At 39.7% G+C, this 22112-nt stretch overlaps 1 protein-coding gene across 1 annotated transcript in view; it reads right to left on the bottom strand.

Moving 5' to 3' along the window:
• Window positions 1-22112, bottom strand: part of GRIN2B (glutamate ionotropic receptor NMDA type subunit 2B) — a 442854-nt gene that overhangs the window by 7120 nt on the left and 413622 nt on the right. The window contains 2 exon segments of the mRNA XM_070410657.1: window positions 2262-2449; window positions 4595-4755. Of these exon segments, the coding sequence (XP_070266758.1) occupies window positions 2262-2449; window positions 4595-4755 (349 nt within the window).

Raw genomic sequence — 22112 nt, 5'->3', positions numbered from 1 at the left:
ATATTCAATAAGTATTCATTGTATTCAACAAGTATTCATTGAAAACTTAATAAAGGTACTGCAGAAAATACAAATATATGAGACATTAACTGCTCTCCATTATCTATCCAGTGTAAATTAGTATATACATAATCAATATGATAAACTGTATGCAAGTAACAAGAGTTCAAATTAGTGCAAGTAATTTTGTGGGTGAGTGGCCAGTAGGTGTTCATGAGAGAGATAAGACTTGGAGGTGGGCATGGTGAGTGGGTGTATTTTAATGTATATTGTATGAAAATGAACTCCAGGCAGCAGAAATAACAGGATCAATGGAAGAAAGGTGGAAAATTGAAGGCTTGTTTAGGGAAAGGCATGCGGAACAGTTCAAACAGAGTACAAGTAGGCAAAGAAAGCTGAATAAAAAAGGTTGGTGCAGGATTGCTGAGGGCTTGTGCATCAGACTAAGCATTTGGAACTTTATTTTGTAGACAGTGAGGAATAACATCATCAAACAAGTGATTCAGAAAATTGCTCTTAAACAAATGTGCAAAGCAATTGCGTTAAGAGAGGAAAGACAGAGATTAGCAGAGAGATTGACTGATTCCCTAGGGACCCTCAGACTTACTGGTCTTTTGTTGCCAAGGAAAATACAAACATTAAGAGTAAAGGGAAGTGAGCTTGAATAAAATGAGACCACCAAATTCAGACCTGCCTCCTTTTAACTCTGCTTAAAGGAGCTTTGATGGACTCAATTCATGTCTGGTTTCAATAATCTTTATCCATTTCACTACATACTAGGACTCAGAAATGTAGAGAACCTAAACAAAAGGGAAATGAAAGAAACCACGTGCCCTGGAATGCATCTAATTCTAGATGAGCAACATTCTGAAAATTTCATGAAGGGAATTGCCTGTTCCAATAGTTCTGGTTTGGCTAAAAATCTGAACTTTGTGCAGTCTGACTAAAGCTTTGGTCACTTTTTCAAATCAGATTTATTGCTGTTCTTCCTCAGAGGTAGATCTCTATTATTACTAAAATCAGAGAAGCTCTCACACCAAAATGTCCAGTTAACAGCCCAGCTGTCATCCCTCCTCTTTCCAACATCAATCAAATCATCTTATATTCATTTCTTTGACCAAACTGTGATTCTCCTAACTAGTGGAGCAACCACTTCACCTGAGTCTGAAAATCCAGCTGTGCTCTTCTTCCTCTTATCTCATCCCTAACAGCAACGATTCTGCACACATAATTTAGAGAACTGCTTTGCTGATGGCCCGTGGGGCCAAGTATAGAGTCAAGTTGCTCAACCGTAACTGGATTAGCTTCTCTGAGACCAACAGGAGGAGGAGGTACTTTGGACAATAAAGTGAAAAGGGATGCAGAAAACATGCTATAATGAAATAGGAGATGCAATTTTTTTCAAAGCAAGTTGGCTGCTCAGTCTGCTGCTGGAATGGCACTGGGGAATACCTTATGGTGTCTGCCTCCTACCTCTTCCAGCTGAAAGAACATGATGGGAGAAAGGGAAGAATGAGTAGATGGACACAAGTTGATTTCTCTACCCTTTCTCTGGGTACATACAGAGCAGAGACTTTCCAAAATTCCATCCACTTTGCCCACATGTGAGATGATTGTTTGGAACATCTTATATCAGCCTCTCTTACTCCCTGGAGGTTTGATCATAGCCTGCAATTCCAAAACATACCTCCTTGATCAACTACTTTAATCTTATGTCCTGTCTTTCACCCTGTCATAGTTTGAATTGTGTCTCCTGAATTCACATGTTGAAGTCCTAACCCTAGTACCTTGGGATGTGAACTTTATTTGGAAACAGGGTCATTGCAGATGTAATTAGTTAAAATGAAGTCATTCTGGAATAGAGTGGGCCCCTAATCTAATGTAACTAATGCTCTGACAAAAGGGGGAAATTGGACACATGCATATAAAGGAAAAAACATGCACAAAGGGAAAAGCCACCAGAACTTGACAGCAGAAATGCAAAAATTCTCCCTGGCAGCCCTCAGAAGAAACCAACGAACACTTTCATCCTGAACTTCTGGCCTCCGGCACTATAGGTCAATATATTTCTGTTGTTTAAGCCACTCTGTGGTTCTTTGTTATGGCAGCCTTAGGAAACTAATACAAACCCCCAAATCTCATAGTGTATTGTGACATGCTTTCCTGGAGATGCAGGGATTAGCAGAATGGAGAAATCAGATTGATGTTTTGGACTGGCCATCAGAAGAGGCTAAGAAGGCACTTTCCTTTTGTTAACTTACCATCTCCAAAGAGTTGCAGGATAGCAAGGTCCACCTGGCGTTTCCACCCAGAATCTTTTTGGATGGCAATGCCATACCCAGTGGAAGCAAAGACCTTCCCGCTGCCAATGGTCACCAGCTTGCAGCCTTCATCTCTGCCTGCCATGTAGTTGAGCACTGCTGCATCATAGATGAAGGCATCCAGTTTCCTGTGCAAGAAAGAAACAAAGAAATCCAATATAGTGGAGGAATTTTAGTACAGAACTACCTATGGGGACATTAACATAAAGCAGTAGGGCTCCAGAAAACTGTGGGGAGAATTGGTTCAAAGAAAGGCTCAAGTTGGAACTCAGCCAGAATCTATCCCAGGTTATTCTTTATGTGATTTCAAGTTGAAAGGAGGAGTTCTTTCCCTCCTACTGGGAATGATGAGAATGTAGGTTTGGCCTGAAGCCAACTCATAAGCTGCGTCTGAAAGGGAGAGGAAGTAAAAAGGAATCAATAAAAATAATAACAGAAATAATGAAAAGTAACCATCACAATGATAACAACAAATAGCATGGGTTAGATTTATATAACATTTTTCATTTTCCAGTTCATTACAGTCCAGAGTGGGGATAAGTGTAGGTGTATGTATTTCAATAGATGTGCAGTGCTATTTTTGTGGTCAGAAAGGTCTCAATATTCTGCTTTGCCGCACAAGGAAAAAGGAATAGTTGGGGTGGTGGCAGCACAGGCTTGTATTAAGAGCAAATGTGTGAAACTAACAAGAGATTGCAACATAGAGAACTCAGATCTCTCGAATTCCTAAGCATATATAAGAACCTCCTTTTACAGGGGCGGAAAAAAGTAGGTTTGCAGTTGTTTGTATGGTAAATAATACAAGAATAAACAAATAATACAAGAATAAACTCTGTATTTTGTATACTCATAACTATAAACCTACTTTTACCTACCCCTTCATATTGTATTTTGCAAGAAGGGAATATGTAGGAAAGTGAGTAGACTAGGAGTAAGAGCGGGAAGGCATAAATCAATATTTGAAAGCAACATTCAAGCACATAAAAGGTAGAGGAAGAAATTCAGACATAACCATATGGATAATAGAGAGGTCTTCAAGAAAAGCATCCATTATCCTATACTTATGTAAGTAAAGATAGCTTTATTACCCCTCAGGAAAAAATAAGCCCTTTCTGGTGTGATAACCCTTGCATCATATTTAAAAAGGCCCATGAGGATCCTATAGAAAGCTTTGATATGATTAATAACTGTTGTGTACCAAGGGCCAGACCAATCAACCCAGTCCTATCCCCAAGCTCAAATCCCATCTTCTAAAATCTGCTGTGACTTTATGGTGATAAGATAGAGTCATTTGAAGGTGGGTATGAGTGGGTGGGAAGAGCTTAACCAAAGAACTTATATGCATATATGCATAACCCATGGACACAGACAATAGTGTGGTGAAGGCCTGGGGCAGGGGGCAGGTGAGGGTGGGCTAGAAGGGGTTAATGGGGGGAAAAGGATACATTTGTATTATTTTCAACAATAAAGATAAATTTAAAAAAAGAGAGAGTCATATTATAACATACCGAAATACTTAAATAACAGTATTTAGGTAACCATGCATCTGGTGGCTCTTCCAGAACTGAAGCCACCAGAAGGTCCAACTATTGCTAGTTATCATACAATACAGGAAATTAGCTACAGGACCCCTTGGCCCCCCCCAAACCCCAACATCTATAATGCTCAACTGTCTGTCTTATTCGACAGCTGTGGTTTCAGGAGGCCAAATGAGTAAAGAGATCAATGTGGCTGGGATTACGCAAGCCAACACATTTGCAGATCATGAGCTCCTTTTAATGAACAAATATTTCCTAGAGTATAGAGCTGGATCAAAGAATAACAACAACAAAAACAGAATGAGAGATCAGTCAACATATTCTTATTGTTTGTTGTCTAAAAATGTTTACCCTTTTTTGTTTTATTTCTCCCTTGTCTATGAGATACCAGAACCATCATTTTCACCTCTTGTTCAACAGGTCTTTATTTGATGTGTAACACATGAACCTTATCATCGACTCTTAGCTTCTACTTTTATATCTATTCAAATTCTTGTTTCATGGTTACATTGATGCAAATTGTAAAACATATACATAGAAGCAAAAAAAGCATAGGAATCCTTGTGCACTGGCCTGAATTATACTGTCAAATTTAACTTGGAAATCCATGAAGAGCAAGTGAAGTATTCCTTGCTGTAACTTTGTGTGGCACCCCAACATAGTACATCTGATTCAATGTACGTTTAATAATGTAAGAAACATACCACGGACTCTGAGCTTGGAAGCAGTTCTTACCCTGTTTTCAGGGAGAGCAACGCATCATCCACATCCCTCTGGTTGAACTTTCCCATGTAGGCATGCATTTCTGCGTAGTTATTGCGAATATTCCTCTCTGTGCTGCCATTGGGCACTGTCCCGAAGCGAAAAGGGGGTGAGAAGTCATTAGGTCTCTGGAACTGGAGAGATAGAAAGGGAAAGAGAAAGAAAGTGCTTCAGAAAGTGTGAAGAAATATTGTTAGTATTAGTGGATTTATAATGGAACAGACCCAACTATAGTTTACCAAATACACTAGCCCTCACCCAGGAGTCACCCAAAAGTGGACTTCAATTCAACTCAATTTGAGAGTTATTTGCCTGACTAATCTATAACCCCTGTGTGCTCCTTTTATGCATACTGCACAATACCAGTGACAATGGAAACAAATGTAATCACCTTTATTTCTGAACATTGTGTAAAATCTGCTTCCAGGCCTCTCATTTGGGGGCTAAATATATTGTCCCTGCACTATTAAGGCCATAGGACCTTGATGAGGCAAGCTGCATAGTACTCCTGAAAATAATTTGCCGGGTATCAAATACATTTTACTAAGGAATTTTCTCTTGACCTTCCCTGATGCATTTAAAGCTTATATCCATCCTACATAAGTTGTAGGATATATTTTAAAATCAAATACAGTTTTAATTATGTATCCTCCCTTGCTTAAGAACTGAGAGTGGCTCGCTAGTGCCTACCATAATAAAGTGAAATCTCTTGGATTTTCACCCCATGACATCAGTTTTATTTCTGGCTCTTGCCCTGCAATGACTAAGTCTGTGTGTTGCTCCCTAAACATATCATTTGTTCATTTGTATCTTTATAGTAGGTCCCCTAAGCATGAACTCACCTTTCTCTCTAGGTCAACTCATATTCTTCATCTCAAAATATAACTCAAAGCAATTTCTCAGGAAACCTTGTATGAGTTCTTTCTTCCATTAAGCCTACCCCATAGCAAATTATCAGTCCTTGGTGTTCTTTGTTTAGAAGATCATTCTAATTCATACTACAAATTCTATTACTCTCTAAATGAGCTGGTTAAGTTATGAGAGATAGTTTCTGATGTAGTCACTAAGAATTTAAGCTCCATGACTGATACAGATATAGACTGATGACCAACTTTGCCACTTACTACTGTGTGACCTTGTGCAAGGAACATGAACTCTCTGAGTTTTTGAGATTGTTGGGAGGATTACATTATATTAAATATAATAAATTCTTCATACAGCACCTTGCATCCAATAAGTGCTCAATAAATAGGCTCAATAAGTGTTCCTTTTATTACTAGTATTTTAATTCATAGTTATATTCTGTATTCTCTAGCAAACTTAATGCTCTTGGAGCTTCTCATTCTATTAGTACAGCATGTCCCAAAAATGTATACACACTTTAACAGATGATAGTTCAATTTTGAAAATGAAACGTATTTTAATAAACATTGCCTTTATAATTATTCAAAGTGTGTGTATACATTTTTGGGGGCCATACTATATAGCAATGAACAGATAGGAATATGACAAGAGTAGCTCTGTTATGCTTTGGCATAGGAAATGATGTAGATATTTTTTAAAGTCTTCTTGGTTTCAATACTATACCATGTACTTGGGAGATACATTTGAAAATCTAACCTGCCAATTAAGGAGTATACTGAACCTTTGGAGTAGCCTGGGCTTAGAGTCATTCTCTTAGGGCCATTCTCTTAGAGCCATTCTTTCTCCTTTCCTTAATCTGAGAAGCTAAAGAGCATCTCAGAATATGGGTTTCAAGGACCACAACAGGACACAGTACCAGGAACCATAAATGTCATCTTACTTTCTCAGAGTTGGCCGTAGTTAAAAGTAGAATCATGCAGTGGTATTAGGCTATCTGTAATATATCAAATATCACTACTTTCTGACTTAAAAAGCTCCCGGTCTGACTTACCACAGTGCTTTTTGCCATTAAGAGTTTTTGTTTAATTATTTTGAAAAGGATTGTGATTTTTAAGTCAATGAAGTTACTACAAAAAAGTCAAAGAATTATTGGAGTTGGATGAACCACTCAAGGTTAGCTAGTTAAACCTTTTATTTTACAAATGAAGAAACTGAGGCCCAAAGAGAACAAGTAGTTTTTCAACTGTCACACTGTGGCAGTGGTAGCTAACATTATCAGGGATCAATTAATACTACAACTCATTGTCTTCAGCAGACAGCAAATTTAAAGAGAACAAGTATGTTCTTTACTGAAAGAGACAGATACTAAAATGCTATGCACATCACTCTCAATGATAACACTTCAGATATCTGAAAAAAGGTTTCCTCTAAGTCACAAGTAGAATAGATACCATTGCAGGCAGCAATGTAACCAAATAAACTCCCTTTAATCAGTAATTCTCCACTTTGCCAGGACATCGGCAACCAATGCTCACTGTGACTAAGATACTCTAGGGCCCAAGATATCTTCTGAAACATTAATTCTGGTATAAATTTTTATATTCTATTTTTTTAAATTGGCAATCCACGAAAGGTATATGGAACAATTTTGATTAACCAAATGGAATCTGAAGTACCTAGAGTACCTCATTTCCTGGTGAAGCTGGATTATGGAAAGTTTCCAGATTACTCTTTAATAACTTTGAATTTTAAGTTATGTTTAGATTTCTAGATGCTGTTTTATAACCATATGCCTGAATAACTAAAAGCTAAAGAAATGATAAAGGACCTCAACAGACAAGAGAACTTTGAAAAAGTACAAAGCTGGAGGACTTATGTTATCCAACTTCAGGACTTATTTTAGTACATGACAGTGTGACATTAGAATAGAAATAGTAAAGAGATCACTGTAAAAGAATAAACCAACACATGCCTACCAACAGACCAACACATGTATATTGCAAAGGTAATTCAGTGGAGATAGGACAATCTTCAACAAATGGTGTTGGAACAATTGGATACCCATATGCGAAAAACAGAACTTCATTCCATACTTCACAAGGTATACAGAAATTAACTCAAAGTGGGATGTATATCTAAATATAATTACTAAAATTATAACATTTTTAGGAGAAAAATCTTTGTAACCTTGAGTTACACAATGATTTTTAAAATATAATACCATAAGCACAATACACACACACACACACACACACACACACCCCAAAGATAACCTGGTCTTCATCAAATTAAGAATTTCTCTTTGAGGAACCCAGGATCATGAAAAGAAAAGCCAGTGATGGGGAGAAAATATTTGAAAATAAATTAAAGCAATTAAAACACTGAAGGAATTAAATAAGAACATAGCAAGGCTCTTACAGTTAAAGCACCTTCCCTAAGAAAACAATCAGAGAAATCAGTCAGCCCTGGAAGAATGCAAAGGCAAAGTCCTGTGGAAGGCAGACAATTTGGAGGCAGATGACATAGGTTTGAATCCCAGCTCTGTTTCTGATCAGCTGTGTGTACAAGGGCAAGTTACTATATTCACGAAGCCCCATTTTCCTCTAAGTATCATTTTTCATGAATAATAAGGTAATGTATAGGAAATCACTTAATACAGTATCTGGCACATGGTGGAGTCTCAAAATTATTAACTGCTTTTACAAGGATGAAGTTCTAATCTTTAAAATTGTCTTATGGTAGGCAATGTTCCCTAAGATTGAAAACTCTTATTCTCTAATTTGTTCTTTAAACTAGGCCAGTCTGGGGACCAACAGGGAGGGAGTGCATCAGCCCAGAATTAGCCAAAGCAGAAGCAGAACTGAGTTGGCCTTTTCCTTTGAAAATTCTTGTCCTAGCTTGGTGAGGTTTAAATAAAACAGGTTTTTAAAAATAATATTCCAAATACCTGATGCTTCCAGTAAATGCCGTGTAATAAAACACCCCAAGCCGTGAGGCATTATGTAGCACTTCTTTAACCTGAGAGGCAATCAATACTCTCTGGGGCTTGGGAAAGACAAAAATTTAGTACTGTCAAGACCCAGGAGTCTTAAAATCTATTTCTTGACCCCAAGAAACAATTTTTTATAAAAATTTTAAAATCTAATACATCAAGGAGACCAGCATTGGGTTAAAAAGACCAGTCTTATTTTAAAGTAGGGAATTTTATACAGTACTTCTTCTTTATTTTACTTTATTACATTTATTGGGGTGACACTGGTTAATAAGATTATATAAGTGGCCCTAGCTGGTTTGGCTCAGTGGATAGAGTGCTGGCCTGCGGACTGAAGAGTCCTGGGTTCGATTCCAGTCAAGGGCACATGCCTAATGGCAGGCTCAATCCCCCATGAGGGGTGTGAGGGGCAGCTGATTAATGATTCCCATCATTGATGTCTTAATCTCTCTCTCCCTTTCCCTTCCTCTCTGAAATCAATAAAAGTATATTTTTTAAAAGCTTATATAAGTGTATGTTTCTATGATACATGATCTGAATATTGCATTGTGTGCCCACCACCCAAAGTCAAATCACCTTCTGTCCCATATGTCTGGTCCCCTTCACCCTTTATTGCCTCCTCACCCCCTTCCCTCTGACTCACAGATATATGAAAAGATGCTCAACTTCACTAGCTATTAGGGAAATGCAAATGAAAACCACAATTGGATACTACCTCACGCCTGTTAGAATGGCTATGATAAACAAGACAAGTAATAACAATTGTTGGAGAGGTTGTGGAAAAAAGGAACCCTCATTCACTGCTGGTGGGAATGTAAACTGGCACAGCCAATATGGAAAACAGTCTGGAGATCTACCTGAAAATTTTGAAAAATTTATTCACAAAAATATATGCACCCCTATACTCATAGCAGCATTATTCACAGTGGCCAAGACATGGGAACAACCCAAGTGTCCTTTGATGGAGGACTACATAAAGATGTAGTACATATACACAGTGGCATACTACTCAGCCATAAGAAAGGAAGAAATAGTGCCATTTGCAACAACATGAATCTTGAAAATACTATCATGCTAAGTGAAATAAGCCAGACAGAAAAAACTAGGAACCATATGATTTCACTCATATGTGGGATATAAAACTGAAGCTCATATACAGAACTTCTTTCTTACTAGTCACCTGTGGTCAAAACAGGGCTTCCTTAAACTTGGAATTTTTTTCTAGAGTTGCCCAGATTAGGATTGTAAACAAAACAAAACACACACACACACACACACACACACACACACACACACACATACTCCAGCTTCAGATAGGGAAATAAAAACACAAAATGGAAGGTACCTGAAGCCCTGAAGAGTTCAAGTAAATTGTCTGAAGCCATGTGGTGAAGGAGGAGGACTTGTCCCCCAGGAGCTGAGCCTTTTCTAGGTGGGCTCAAACGCTAGCCCACAAGTCCCATTCCTGCTTACTGGGGAGTGATGGCATGTCAAATGCCAACTCCCACTCCCTCTCTGGATCCAACACATGGCTTTCAGAACTTCCTGCAAGCACACACTTGTGCAAGGGCAAAACAATGCCAGAATGTTATGAGAGCTGTAATCTCACTTGCTCCTCCTTGAGAGGGTCAAGGAGTTAGAATCTAGCCTTCTGAGCTGTTCAGATCATCATCTCAGCCTCATCGTAATGACCTCAAAGTGAATTAGACTTGGAAGTCATGCAAGGAGAAAGGTGCCAGGAGTAAGGTCCCTGCCCCCACCCAAAGATGATCAGACTGGAAGGTTCTGTTATGGCTGCTGCCTTCTCCCTAGAGAGCCTCTTACACGGCCTGTTACAGAGAGAAAGGGAGAGGGGAAGAAGTCAGGGAAGTAGGAATCTGATCCATTTAATTTTTATTTATTAAATAAATATATAAATTGACTTTCCTATGTATAAGGCATTATTAATTCAACACCTATGTATGTGCTTGGAATAAGTCATTTTATCTCCTTTAACGATAATAATTAAAATGCATTAATTCATTTGGCAAATATTTACCGAGCATCTATTAGTGCAGATGACTGTATCAGGAACTGAGGATAAAAGATAAAAAAAAATCAGAATCTGTTTTTTAAGACATTTCCATACCAGAGTGTCAGAAATCTAAATACTCATTCAATTTTTAATCATTTATTTTTTCATTAATTCATTTGCCTATTCATTTATTCTTTCATTTATACAGAAATTCAGCAAGTATCTGTTGGCATCTACCATGTGTAGATACTTTTCTGGGTGCTGAGGATGCAGTATTACAGAAGACTAAGATCCTGCCTTCAAAGAATTGACATTGTAAAGAAGTGGGGCAGATAAGCCTATTTTTTCACTTCTTTTTAAAAAATTTAATGTAGTAGACTAATGTTAGCCACAAATTCTTTGCCACTCCTTGCATTAAGAGGTGAGGTCTATGTCCCCTCCCCTTGATTCTGACCTGGCCTTGGTGACTTGTTTGACCAATAGAATGTGCAGAAGTAACACGCTGGGACATCTGGGACTAGGTCACATGAAGCTTTGCAGTTTCCACCTGGGCCTCTTGGAACCTCATTGTGAGGGAAGCAATCCCCCCTCTAAGAAGTCCAACAACCCCAAGGCCACCATGTTGGAGTCACCACATGGAAGTCCTTCTGCCTACAGTCCCAGCTGAGCCCAGCCTTAAAGTCCTTCCAACTGGGGCACCAGACATTAGAGTGAAGCCATCTTGGACCTTTCAGTCCAGCCCAGCCACTAGCTGAACATTGAGTGACCTCAGTTGATGCCACACAATACAAAGAATCACTCAGTCAAGTTTTGCCCACATATCTGACCCACAAAATTGTGAAATACAATGAAATGGTTCTTGCTTTCAGCAACTAAGTTGGAGTAGTTTGCTGTGTGGCAATAGATAACTGGAACACAGATAATTTCAAATAGTGAAAATGAAGTGCTATGAAGAAATGGAGACAGCTATTATATGGAATAGAGAGTGATTGGTAGGAGAACAAGTTTAGACTCGCTGTCCTGAAAAGGCCTCTCTGAGAAGGTGACATCTGTACAGAGAGCTGAACAATGAGAAGGAAGCAGACATGCAAAGATCAGGGAATATGTATCGAGCCCAGGGAACAGGAAACACAAAGGCCTGATAAGGAGACAAGCTTGGTGTGGCCAGGGCATAACAAATGACATAATGGGTGCTATGGAGCAACATGTCCATTCGGCAGTGGGTGCACAGAGCAAAGGGTACTGTCTGGAACAGGATCACAGAGCTGTAGCACGGGTATAAGATTTGAAAGGAGAGTTTTCCAGATAGACAAGAGGAGCAAAGAGGTTTCCAGATGGAGGCAACAGTCTGTGCAGACAGAACAGTGAGAGAGCCTGGGCATGATCACAGACCACGAGAGCTTGTCATTGCAAGAGCCTAACGAGGCTTAAGAAGGGGGCAGGGCTGGATCATGAAGGGAGATGAATTCTGTACAAATGAGTTCAGCGTTCATGCTAGAAGGGATAAGAGATAGTAGATCCTCTGGAGCCAACTTCCTGAGATCCAGTTCTAGGCCCACTACTTGAGAGCTGAGTGACCTGAAGCAACACATTTAACTTCTCTTTGTCCCAGTTTCCACATTTGTACATTGAGGCTAATAATAGTGCCTATGTAATAAGGTTCATAGTATTCAACCAGTTGATCTGGGCAAAGAGTTAACACAGTGCTGGGCACACAAAAAGTATACTAGGTTAGCTGTTGTTGCTACCATTATCATTATTAATGTCATTGTCAACATCATCATCATCATTATCAGAAGCAACTGGTCCTGTCAGGACTGAGTTTTTGTGTTAGAAAGAGCCTGGAGAAAGAGCAGGTTCTGAAAACAGAACAAAAACTCTTCTTAACGTTGAGGGCATCCAGAGTCTTGTACTGACCACCAGGTCCTTACGAGGTCAATCAGAGTTAGATCTCGTGAATGACAGCACACAAATGAAAGCAGCTCTACTACAATGAAGAGGGCGAGCAAATGCCTTCATGGGTAGTTGGCTCCTCTGAAAAATGGCTCTTCTCATTCAGTCAGAGTCTGATCAGCACATGCAGATTAGGATAAATGAGTACTGTGACCTTGCAGAGATGGATATTGTACGTCCTGTTTGCAGGGTCCATCCGCATGAGACACTGAATTGGGGGACTTTTGTCTTTAAAGCTTGACAATCCAACACATAAATATTCATCCCATTACTCCTGATTTTACATTTGAATCACAAAAAGAATCAATGCCCAAATGCCACTCAATTCTCTGAGGCACCCAAGAGAAAAAGGGGGAGGCTTAGGATGCAAGGCCTGCTTTTGGCCTGTGCTACCAATTATGAGGGGTGGCAGAACATCAGAACTCTGAAGGGACCACTTTTTTACCTCCTCAATACCCTCCCTTATCCCTGTGATCTCCGTCAGTACCCTCTGCTTTCAGAGTACTTTTTAAGTATTTGACTTACTATGTTTAAAATATATTTTTATTGATTTCAAAGAGGAAGGGAAGGGGAAAGGGAGATAGAAACATCAATTATGAGAGAGAATCATCGATCAGCTGCCTCCTGCACACCCCCTACTAGGGATCGAGCCTGCAACCCCTGGCATGTGCCCTTGACTGGAATTGACTCTGGGACCCTTCAGTCCAAAGGCCAATGCTCCATCCACTGAGCCAAACCCGCTAGGGCTGACTTACTATTTTTATGTACAGTTCTATGAATTTTGTTATTCTATCTATCTTTTCATTCATTTATTCGTTCATCCACTCATTTAAATTGTGATAATGTAAACATAACATAAAATTTACCATTTTAATGATTGTGAAGTATACATCTCTGTGGCATTGAGCACATTCGCATTGTTATGCTACCATCACTGCCATCCATTTCCAGGACTTTTATCTTCCCCAACTGAACCTATGTATTTATTAAATATGACACCCCCATCAGTTCTATGAATTTTAACCATATATGGAATCTTGTAACCACTACCACAACCAGGACACAAAACAATTCCTTCACCCCCAAATCTCTCTTAAGCTACTCCTTTATAATCACCTTCCCCTGACCATTGACCTCTGAGCTGTTCTCTAGCCCCACCATTTTGTCTTTTCCAGAATGTCATATAGATGAAATCGTGCAGTATGTGACCTTTTGAGATGGACTTTTTCACTTATAAAGCCTTTGAGATGCATCCATGCTCTGCCTGTATCTGTAGTAGAATCCCATTGTAGGAATGTATCAGTTTGTGTATCCATTTAACTGGAAGGACATTTAGGTTACTTTCAGTTTGGGGTAAGTATGAATAGAGCAGCTATAACATTCAGGTATAATGTTTTGTGTGAACATAAATTTTCACTTCTTTAAGGTAATACCCAGGAGTGGGAGTGCTGGGTCATATGTTCCCTACCCCACCCCAAAGTGCATCATGTTTTGTATTTCTTCTCTCTTTAGATCTTCTCGCTTTTCCCATGAACTCCAAAGTAAGTACAGCATCTATTATGATTCTGTTTGTTACTCAGTCTTCCCATACAATACCCTCAGCCTAACTAGGATGCAGTAGGTATGTGTGTGTGTGACTTCAGACTCTGAGCAATGTCTGAAGACAGGAGGAGGTGGCTGGAGGAAGTGGCCTCCTCCCTGTCCCATCACGATCCCTTATTTGCCCAAAGGAGGAAGAAGAAGGTCAGACCAGGACACAAGAGCAGGATTTTTGAAGGCAGGATCTTCTTCACTGTTCTATCACCATAAATACTTGGAACAGATGGCTAAAAGGAAGTAGTCTGTAGTTACATTGAAAGGGCAATTTAATGATAAAATAGTGAGTAAACACATGAGTTATGGGCTTAAAAGATCTAAGCTCAAATCAAAGCTCCATCATTTATTAAGTGAGTGACTTAAACTTTGAAACTGAATGTCAACAATGTTCTAAGAGGGGAAATAAGGTATGGCATTTCATTACAAATCCTCCATTTTAAAACCTGGGGCCAAGTGTAGGAACCCAGGATCCTATCCATGGAACAACCTAGCTGTGAATACATAGCAACAGATTAGAAAGTCAGACTCACTTTCATGAAAGTTTTAATTGAGGATGTTGTGCTAGCTAACTGAGTTTTGGTCCCTGAGCTACTAGAGCAAGTGGGTTTATTCCTATATTAACTTTACTAAAACATAACCTGTACCTTAAGTCTTAGGTGTTTTTGCAAAGTCTTATGTCTGACCATAAAACATCATCATCAACATATATTTAATGGGTAAAATCTATGCATAAGTTATTGAGCTCTGAAATGAATACCTCAAATGAAATGAGGCAACAGATATAACCCCCAAGTTACAGTTCAGTTGGAAATAACAATGATAATATAATGACAGCAGCAGCTAACAGGTCTCTGTTAATGTATCACGCATTTAGTAACTCATCAATCTTCCCATTAACCCTATGAAGTAGGTATTATTAACTCCATTTAACAGACAAGGAAACTGATGCAGAGAGGTATGCAGTATGAATAAGGCCATACAGCTAGAAATGAGCAGAGCAAGGATTCAAAGGCAGAATCCTGACACTTAACTGTAAAACACATCACAGAGTTCTATGTTCATAGAAGAGATGTTCAACCAACATATGTAGAATAGAAAAATCCCACGACTAAATGAGTATGCCAAGTTCCAAATAGGATGTAAGGAAAGTAAAGGCAATGGGAGTCTAGAGGGAGTGGAGATTATCATGGGAGGACGGTGATAGGGAAGCTATAGGGAGGATGCAGAGATGGAGATTGGAGATTATAGAAGCAGAGGTGTGGGCAGGGCACTCAGGGCAAGAGAAATGGCACAAGCTAAGATGCAGAAGGACCCGAGCACCGTGTTTTAACCAAAGTTGAAAAGAATGTTTGTACATGTACGTGGAACACAGTTGGTGCATAGAGAGAAGCCATACTATAGAGCATGCTGAATGGTCAGGCTGGTGAAGGATGAGGTGTGCACATCACAACATTTAGGTATCATTACTCAGCTCAAGCATATGGCTTGAAGAATAGAGAGACTAGAGGAGGGAGATTCACTGGAAATGACTAAGGGTCTGGCCTATTTTCAGAAAAAAATATAATGGGAGGAATATATGAACAAGATATCAAAATGAAAGCCTTGGCAGAATCCAATTCAGAAAAAGGCAGGAGAGGAAGTGGCAGGGTCAAGTTCATCCCCACCACCTCATCTCCCACTACGCTCCCTCACCGCCCCTCAGTAGCCATGCTGGCCTCCTCATTCCTAGAAAACACCAGGCAAACTCCTGTTTTAGTCTGTCCTTCTCTACTTGGAAAGCCCCAGATATCCATCGCTCCTTCACTACCTTCAGGTCAGACTTGATGGTCTTCCCACTGAGGCCTTTGCTGACCATACAATTTATAGTTGCAAGTCCTCTGCTAACACTCACTATATCTCTTCTCTGCTTTACCTCTTTCTGTAGCAGTTGACACCTTCTAATATTGTATATAATTGCCTTTCTAACTTGTTGTCTTCGTTCTACCTCCTTTAGAATGTAAGTGATATGAAGGACAATATCTTTATCTGTTTTGAGCACTGCTGTCTCTCTTTTGCCTAGAACAGTACCTGGCACTTAGTAAGCTCTCAATATGAATGAATGAATGAATGAATGAGTGAGTGAATTTCATAGCACAAATGTAGATGCATTTATTATATTAAAGAATTCAAGGTACCCTCCTTACTGGTTAATGCATTATCATGCAACACACACTTGAGCATTAATATTTCTCAGATCTAGTGTTATTCTGGCATCCCTGGTGAATAAGGAGTTAATATGTCTTCATGCCAGCTGAGGACATCTTTCCTGGCACTTTCTCCATTTTCCCTTCAAAAAATATATCAGATTTGAGATCCCAAAAGAGCTTGTCAAATTTAGGGCTTGACAAAGCATATGAATATTTCTTTGGCACCAAAAATGTGACAGAGTTGGAGATAATTATGCTAACATGGAGATGGAATGAAACAGAGGCTTAAGGACTAAGGCATCTGAGTTTTATCCTTAAGTCATCTTGTGCATTACAGGTGGCCTTGGGTGTGCTCCCTCAACCTAGCCTTAGGTGAGGCTGTTACAAAGATGTGTGGTTGCCACCACTCCACTCCACAGACTGACCTGTGAGAATGCAGGGATGGTCACAGATATTTTATAAAAGCTGTGGGTGCTAGCAGGGAGAAAAGGCCTTAAAGGAAGATTTTAAGTGAAGATTACAGATGGATTCACTATGGAAACTGAGATTCCAGAACTTCACTACAAGCCCCAACAGCTTATATACAGTTTTGAGGAGAATACTGAAGGTTACTTTCAGGGTTTCTATATGCAAGATGACCCAATGAATTTAGGGGTGCTGCAGTTGTTAGCATGATAACCTGAGGTTCCTATCACAGTGGCAATATTCTTCAGAGTAGTGAAGCTGGAGTTGGGGTTGGACGGGCAAAAGTCTATGCCAGGCAGGGCCTGGGGTGAGTGAGGATCCAGGGAGAGGCATGTCAGGGCAACAGGCAGAGTTCTGATCTCCTGTCAATCAATTGGATCAGTCAATTCCATCCTGGGAAATGAAAATGCCAGCATGTGCATACACGGTCACATTGTGACCCATTTTCAGCACAGCAGAACTTCCTGCTTTGGTCAATAAAGTCAGCCCTATGTGGGGGCACTCCAACTGACAGAATATCACTCCTGGGAGAGACCATCCTGGATCCTACTGTGCAAACTGCATCTCCTTTGGGGGCTCACAATGGATCCTCACAGGGGAGGGCCCTGACAAATCCTTTGGGAGAAAAAACAAACTTATTTAACATTGACATAGCATTTCCTCAACAAACTTTACCATACATTTTTCTAAGAATTTTGTGTCTCTAAGACTGTGAAACCAAATCTGAGAAAGCTGATTTATCAAATTCCTCCCTGCATGGAGCAGGAAACAGAGGCCTGGGCAGTTCATTGGCTATCCAAGCTCAAACAGACATTCTCTGTTCCTGTCCCCTCTATCTCTGCCTCCATCCGGTCACCACATGGGTTCTGAGTGCCCACTCGGCACCAGGCACTGCACTAGAGCCAATGGCAAGGGAAGGCAGATGCCTCCACCCCCCACTCCTTTTGGGGTCATGAAAGTCCAACGTGCCTACATCATCCTTAATAGGACTCCAATCACAATGCTAACATAATTATTACAAAGTGATTGCTACAAAAGTTAAAGATCAACAACCCTATTAGTAGAGGAATGGAACTCAATTTTTCCAGTTGACTAAGTGTAAAGTCCAAAAGCCCTTTTACCTTTAACCCTTCTGTTGGAAATCATTCTAAACTAATTCATATTCCTCTTTAGGGTTACCCTCACCTGCTATATACATTATGATACTTAGATGTGAATGCTATGCAGGCAGTTAGATACAAAAGATCATAGATGGTTAAAGAGATTGTGTTTAATATGTTCTTATTCCAGGAAGATCTTAAAAACTGTTTTTACTTTTAGTCATTCCTTTATATAAGCTTCTTTTGTTACCATGCATATCTTTTCCCCTCTGAAAGTGGAAGTGGCATTGTGACAGTTAAATCTTTTGTTAAAGGAAGGAATGGAAAGGAGAAAGCAGTCAGTCAACACTCATTGAGAAGCTGAGGTCTCATTCAGAGAATAGTGCAGGCTTGGCACATGGACACACATAGGGGCCTACTGTACTCTTCTCACACAAGATGAGGAGCAATCAGGGGCTTCAAAGAAAGCAAGTATCTTGCCAAATAAGCCCTGAAATCACTTTATAATTTAAGATCTGATAAGCTACAATAGTAGTACAGTTGGATATCTCATTTACTCACTATTCTTTTTAAATAACTGCTCAATTTAGATTATTTTATAGCAGAAACTACAAGATGAGCAAATTTTATCTGAGACTATGAATATAAAATATTTCTTATCTATATTACCTCTCTCTCCCCAACCATTAGTTATGAAACTATCTTTCACTGTTTGTCAAGTTCAAATGGCTAATAAAGAAAGAAAAGTATCAGCTTATACTATGAACACTATATGAATTATATAACTATCCTCTCATCCAGTCACTTATTCATTCATTGACTAAATGGTTCATTAATTCATTCTTTAACAAATATCTGAGCACTTATATTTGCCAGTTACTGAAGATACATGAGTAAACAAAGACAAAAATTCTTGTCCCATGGAAGTTACAGTCCAGTAGGAAGAGACAAATAAACATTGTAAATATGTTAAATATTAGTATGTCACACCATGTATCAATTTCCATTAATGTAAAACAAGAGAAAAACAGACAGGATGAGATAAAGCTATTTTAGGGCTTCTTCCAGATTTTAGATCAGATGCTTAAACTTTGGCTGTAAGACTTGTCCCGTGTCCTTTCATCTCTTACAGGATGTGCTGAGCTTAGACTGTCTGTAGGGACACGATGCCACTGTTCTCTGGAAACTCTTGTCTCTAACAATGTACCACCTCTACATGCCTTCCTCTTTGAAGCTAGCACCATTAGCTTGGTCTGATGCAAATTTTCAGTGGGACAACTTCAAGTTAGCATCAGATAAACATATTAAAATTTATTTTTCCACTTAAAACAAAAACTAAGGTTTGTTTCATACCAGGCTTCGAAAAGATACTTTTTCTAGAATAAGCAAATGGCTAAAGAGCTAGGATTACTGGCACACTTAATTTGGAAAATAATCTAGGTGAGTCCATTTCACACTGATATTTTTAAAATCTTTGTCTAGGTGGATATAGTTAGCAGGAAATATGCATATTAATGGGGCTATTTTCTCAGCTACCTAGTAGGGCATTATTCAAAGGCTCCTATAGTGAGCTGTATGATGATTCTTTTAAGATACCAGGCTGCTGGGTCCTTCTGCTGGTCAAGTACATATGTCATGTTTACTTTGTCAATGGGTTATGAAGAAGTTAGTCTACTTGAAAACTATTCTATAATTCCAAATCAGGAACCAATTAACAAAATGCAAAAACATCTGTAGCCAATGCCAAAGTAAGATGCAAAGAAAGAAGTGTCTCTTTATCAAACCAGACGCCTCTCTGACGAGGCAGGTGGGACACTTGGTGAAAGGGTGGACATGACCAGCTTGAGTTGGGAGTCTGGGGTAACTTACGAAACACACAGGGAAATGCTTCATCTTCTTAAACAATCAGCGGTTCTCAACCTGTGGGTCGAGACCCCTTTGGCGGTCGAACGACCCTTTCACAGGGGTTGCCTAAGACCATTCTGCATATCAGATATTTACATTACGATTCATAACAGTAGCAACATTACAGTTATGAAGTAGCAACGAAAATAATTTTATGATTGGGTCACAACATGAGGAACTGTATTTAAAGGGCCAGAAGGTTGAGAACTACTGACTTAGATGATAGGATGGAAAACTTTCTCTTTAAAACTGCTTATGACACTAAATTGGATTGGGTAGCTGGCCATTTGGGAAATAGAACTAAACATCAAAACAATATGTCTAGCATGATGAGGGGAATATTAAGAGGATGAAGTTCATTAGGAAGCGTACAAAGTAACTCTCACAGGATGTAACATCACGCAGCCCTAGAGTAAGAAGAGACAGGAACTGGCTTTGTCAACAGCATGGTAGGAAAGGCTGCGGAGCCTTAGTGGAGCACGGCTGCCCGGGTGAACACTGTGCTGCTGTTTAAACAGGAGCCTCTCAGGGGAAGCTAAGGAGCAACGTGGCAGGTGGGACGGCCGGGGGCAGGCCCGTGCCAGTGGGAGGACTTGACATTGACTGTGTTTATTTCACGCTGAAAGGAGCCCCGAGAAAATTCCTCTATCACTGGATCTGCCATTTTACATTTTAAGAACCATGTCTGCCTCCCGCACTGGACTATGATCCTGAGACCTCCTCAGCACACCTCCAGCACCTCATAGTAGGGTGTCCTTGAAGTTGCAGGACATACTTTATACTAAAATTATGTTCACAGTTTATCAGAAATTCAAATTTAAGTGGGTGCTCTGTGTTTTTATTTGCTAAATCTGGCAACCTTACTCACAGGGTAACTAGCAACCATCCAATAAACAGGTGTTGAATTAATTGCCCTTATGTGCTAAGTATTAAGCTAAGTGCAGAAAATATAACAATTTAAATAAAAAGCCAGGCAGATGATACAACAGATGCCTTAGTTAATCTAAAGAACTGTGGGGAGAGACAGGATTCTGTAAGGAAGCAGAATCCAAGATGAGCAGAGGGTGAACCACAAAGGGCAGGAGGGGGTTTCTGGAAGGACTATTGGTCTTTCTAATCCCAGGGCCTCTAGGCCTTAGCCATGGACAGTGTGGCAGCTGCTAGGACTCTGAGATGAAGTGTGTGGTTGGACTCTGAGCTCAGTGCTGACAGAAAGTTTAGAGACAATGTGCTTGCACAGCATTGTCTGATCTTCCCATCTCCTGTCTTAGTAAATGGTGTATGGTAGCTGTTTATTAAGGCCTATGTGTTGAATGAATAAATGAAGATGAGGTGATGAAACTGAAAAGCAATGAAACTGATTATTTAGAGCAGGGGTGGGGAAAATCTGGCCTTATACAGCCTGATAAATTATTTGGTCTGGTCCTGCCAAGGCATTAGGGATGAGTTAATTAAATGTTTGACCAAATATAGTAGGCTAATTTTTAAGTTGATAATCTTGTATGGCCCATGAATGATGATATAAATATCCAAATGGCCTTAGTAGAAAAAAGATTCCCCACCCCTGATTTAGAGAGTACCATTACATACACAAGTTAAGGCTTTTCAAAATACTGTGTGTTAAGTGGGATTTGGCCAGTAGAGACCCTAAATGGTGTGGAGGATGGAAGAGAGCTCCCTGGGCTGGGCAGCGAACAGAGGAGCTTCGGGGACTGAGACCATCCCATCTCAGGTTCTCCCAAACCCACATCAAACTTGACATTCTTGAAATTTTTCAAATCATGGGGTCATTAGGGAGCCTCAGTGTTTCCTTCGTCAGTGAATAAATGATGATAGAGTGGCAACTATTTATGACAATAACAACATATTTTCTATGGTTAAACTAGTCAAAATGGGCATTAATGATAAACTTGGGAATGTTATAAATTCCCTGATTCATCAATAATTTGCAGCAAAGTTAAAGCTCTCTTTTCTTTTTTTAAAAAAAGTATATATTTTTATTTCAGAGAGAAAGGGAAAGGGAGAGAGAGATAGAAACATCCATGATGAGAATCATTGATCAGCTGCCTCCTGCATGCCTCCTACTGGGGATTGAACCCACAATCTGGGCATGTGCCCTTGACCGGAATCGAACCCAGGACCCTTCAGTCTGCAGGGCAATGCTCTATCCACTGAGACAAACCAGCTAGAGCTAAAGCTCTTTTCTAAGTTTCCAAGAGAGCAGGAGGTAGGAGTAGTTAGGCTTACTTTTCCTGGGAGTTTGAAAGGACAGACAATTCTTTGTCAATACAGACATGAAAGCAGGGAGGACTTTAAGACAAACCAAGTTCTCTAATTTCCCCACTCTTGGAAGAAACTATTTGGGGGAGGGCCCAGTAGTAGTCCAATAAAACCATAATTAAAGTAATTGTGGTTT

This window comes from Myotis yumanensis, unplaced genomic scaffold, assembly GCF_028538775.1.
Source record: "Myotis yumanensis isolate MYYU_CA2020_CCGP unplaced genomic scaffold, mMyoYum1.0.hap1 SCAF_3, whole genome shotgun sequence".
Taxonomy (NCBI): Eukaryota; Metazoa; Chordata; class Mammalia; order Chiroptera; family Vespertilionidae; genus Myotis; species Myotis yumanensis.
The sequence above is the reverse complement of the archived record's forward strand: the minus strand, read 5'-3'. Positions and strand labels throughout refer to the sequence as shown.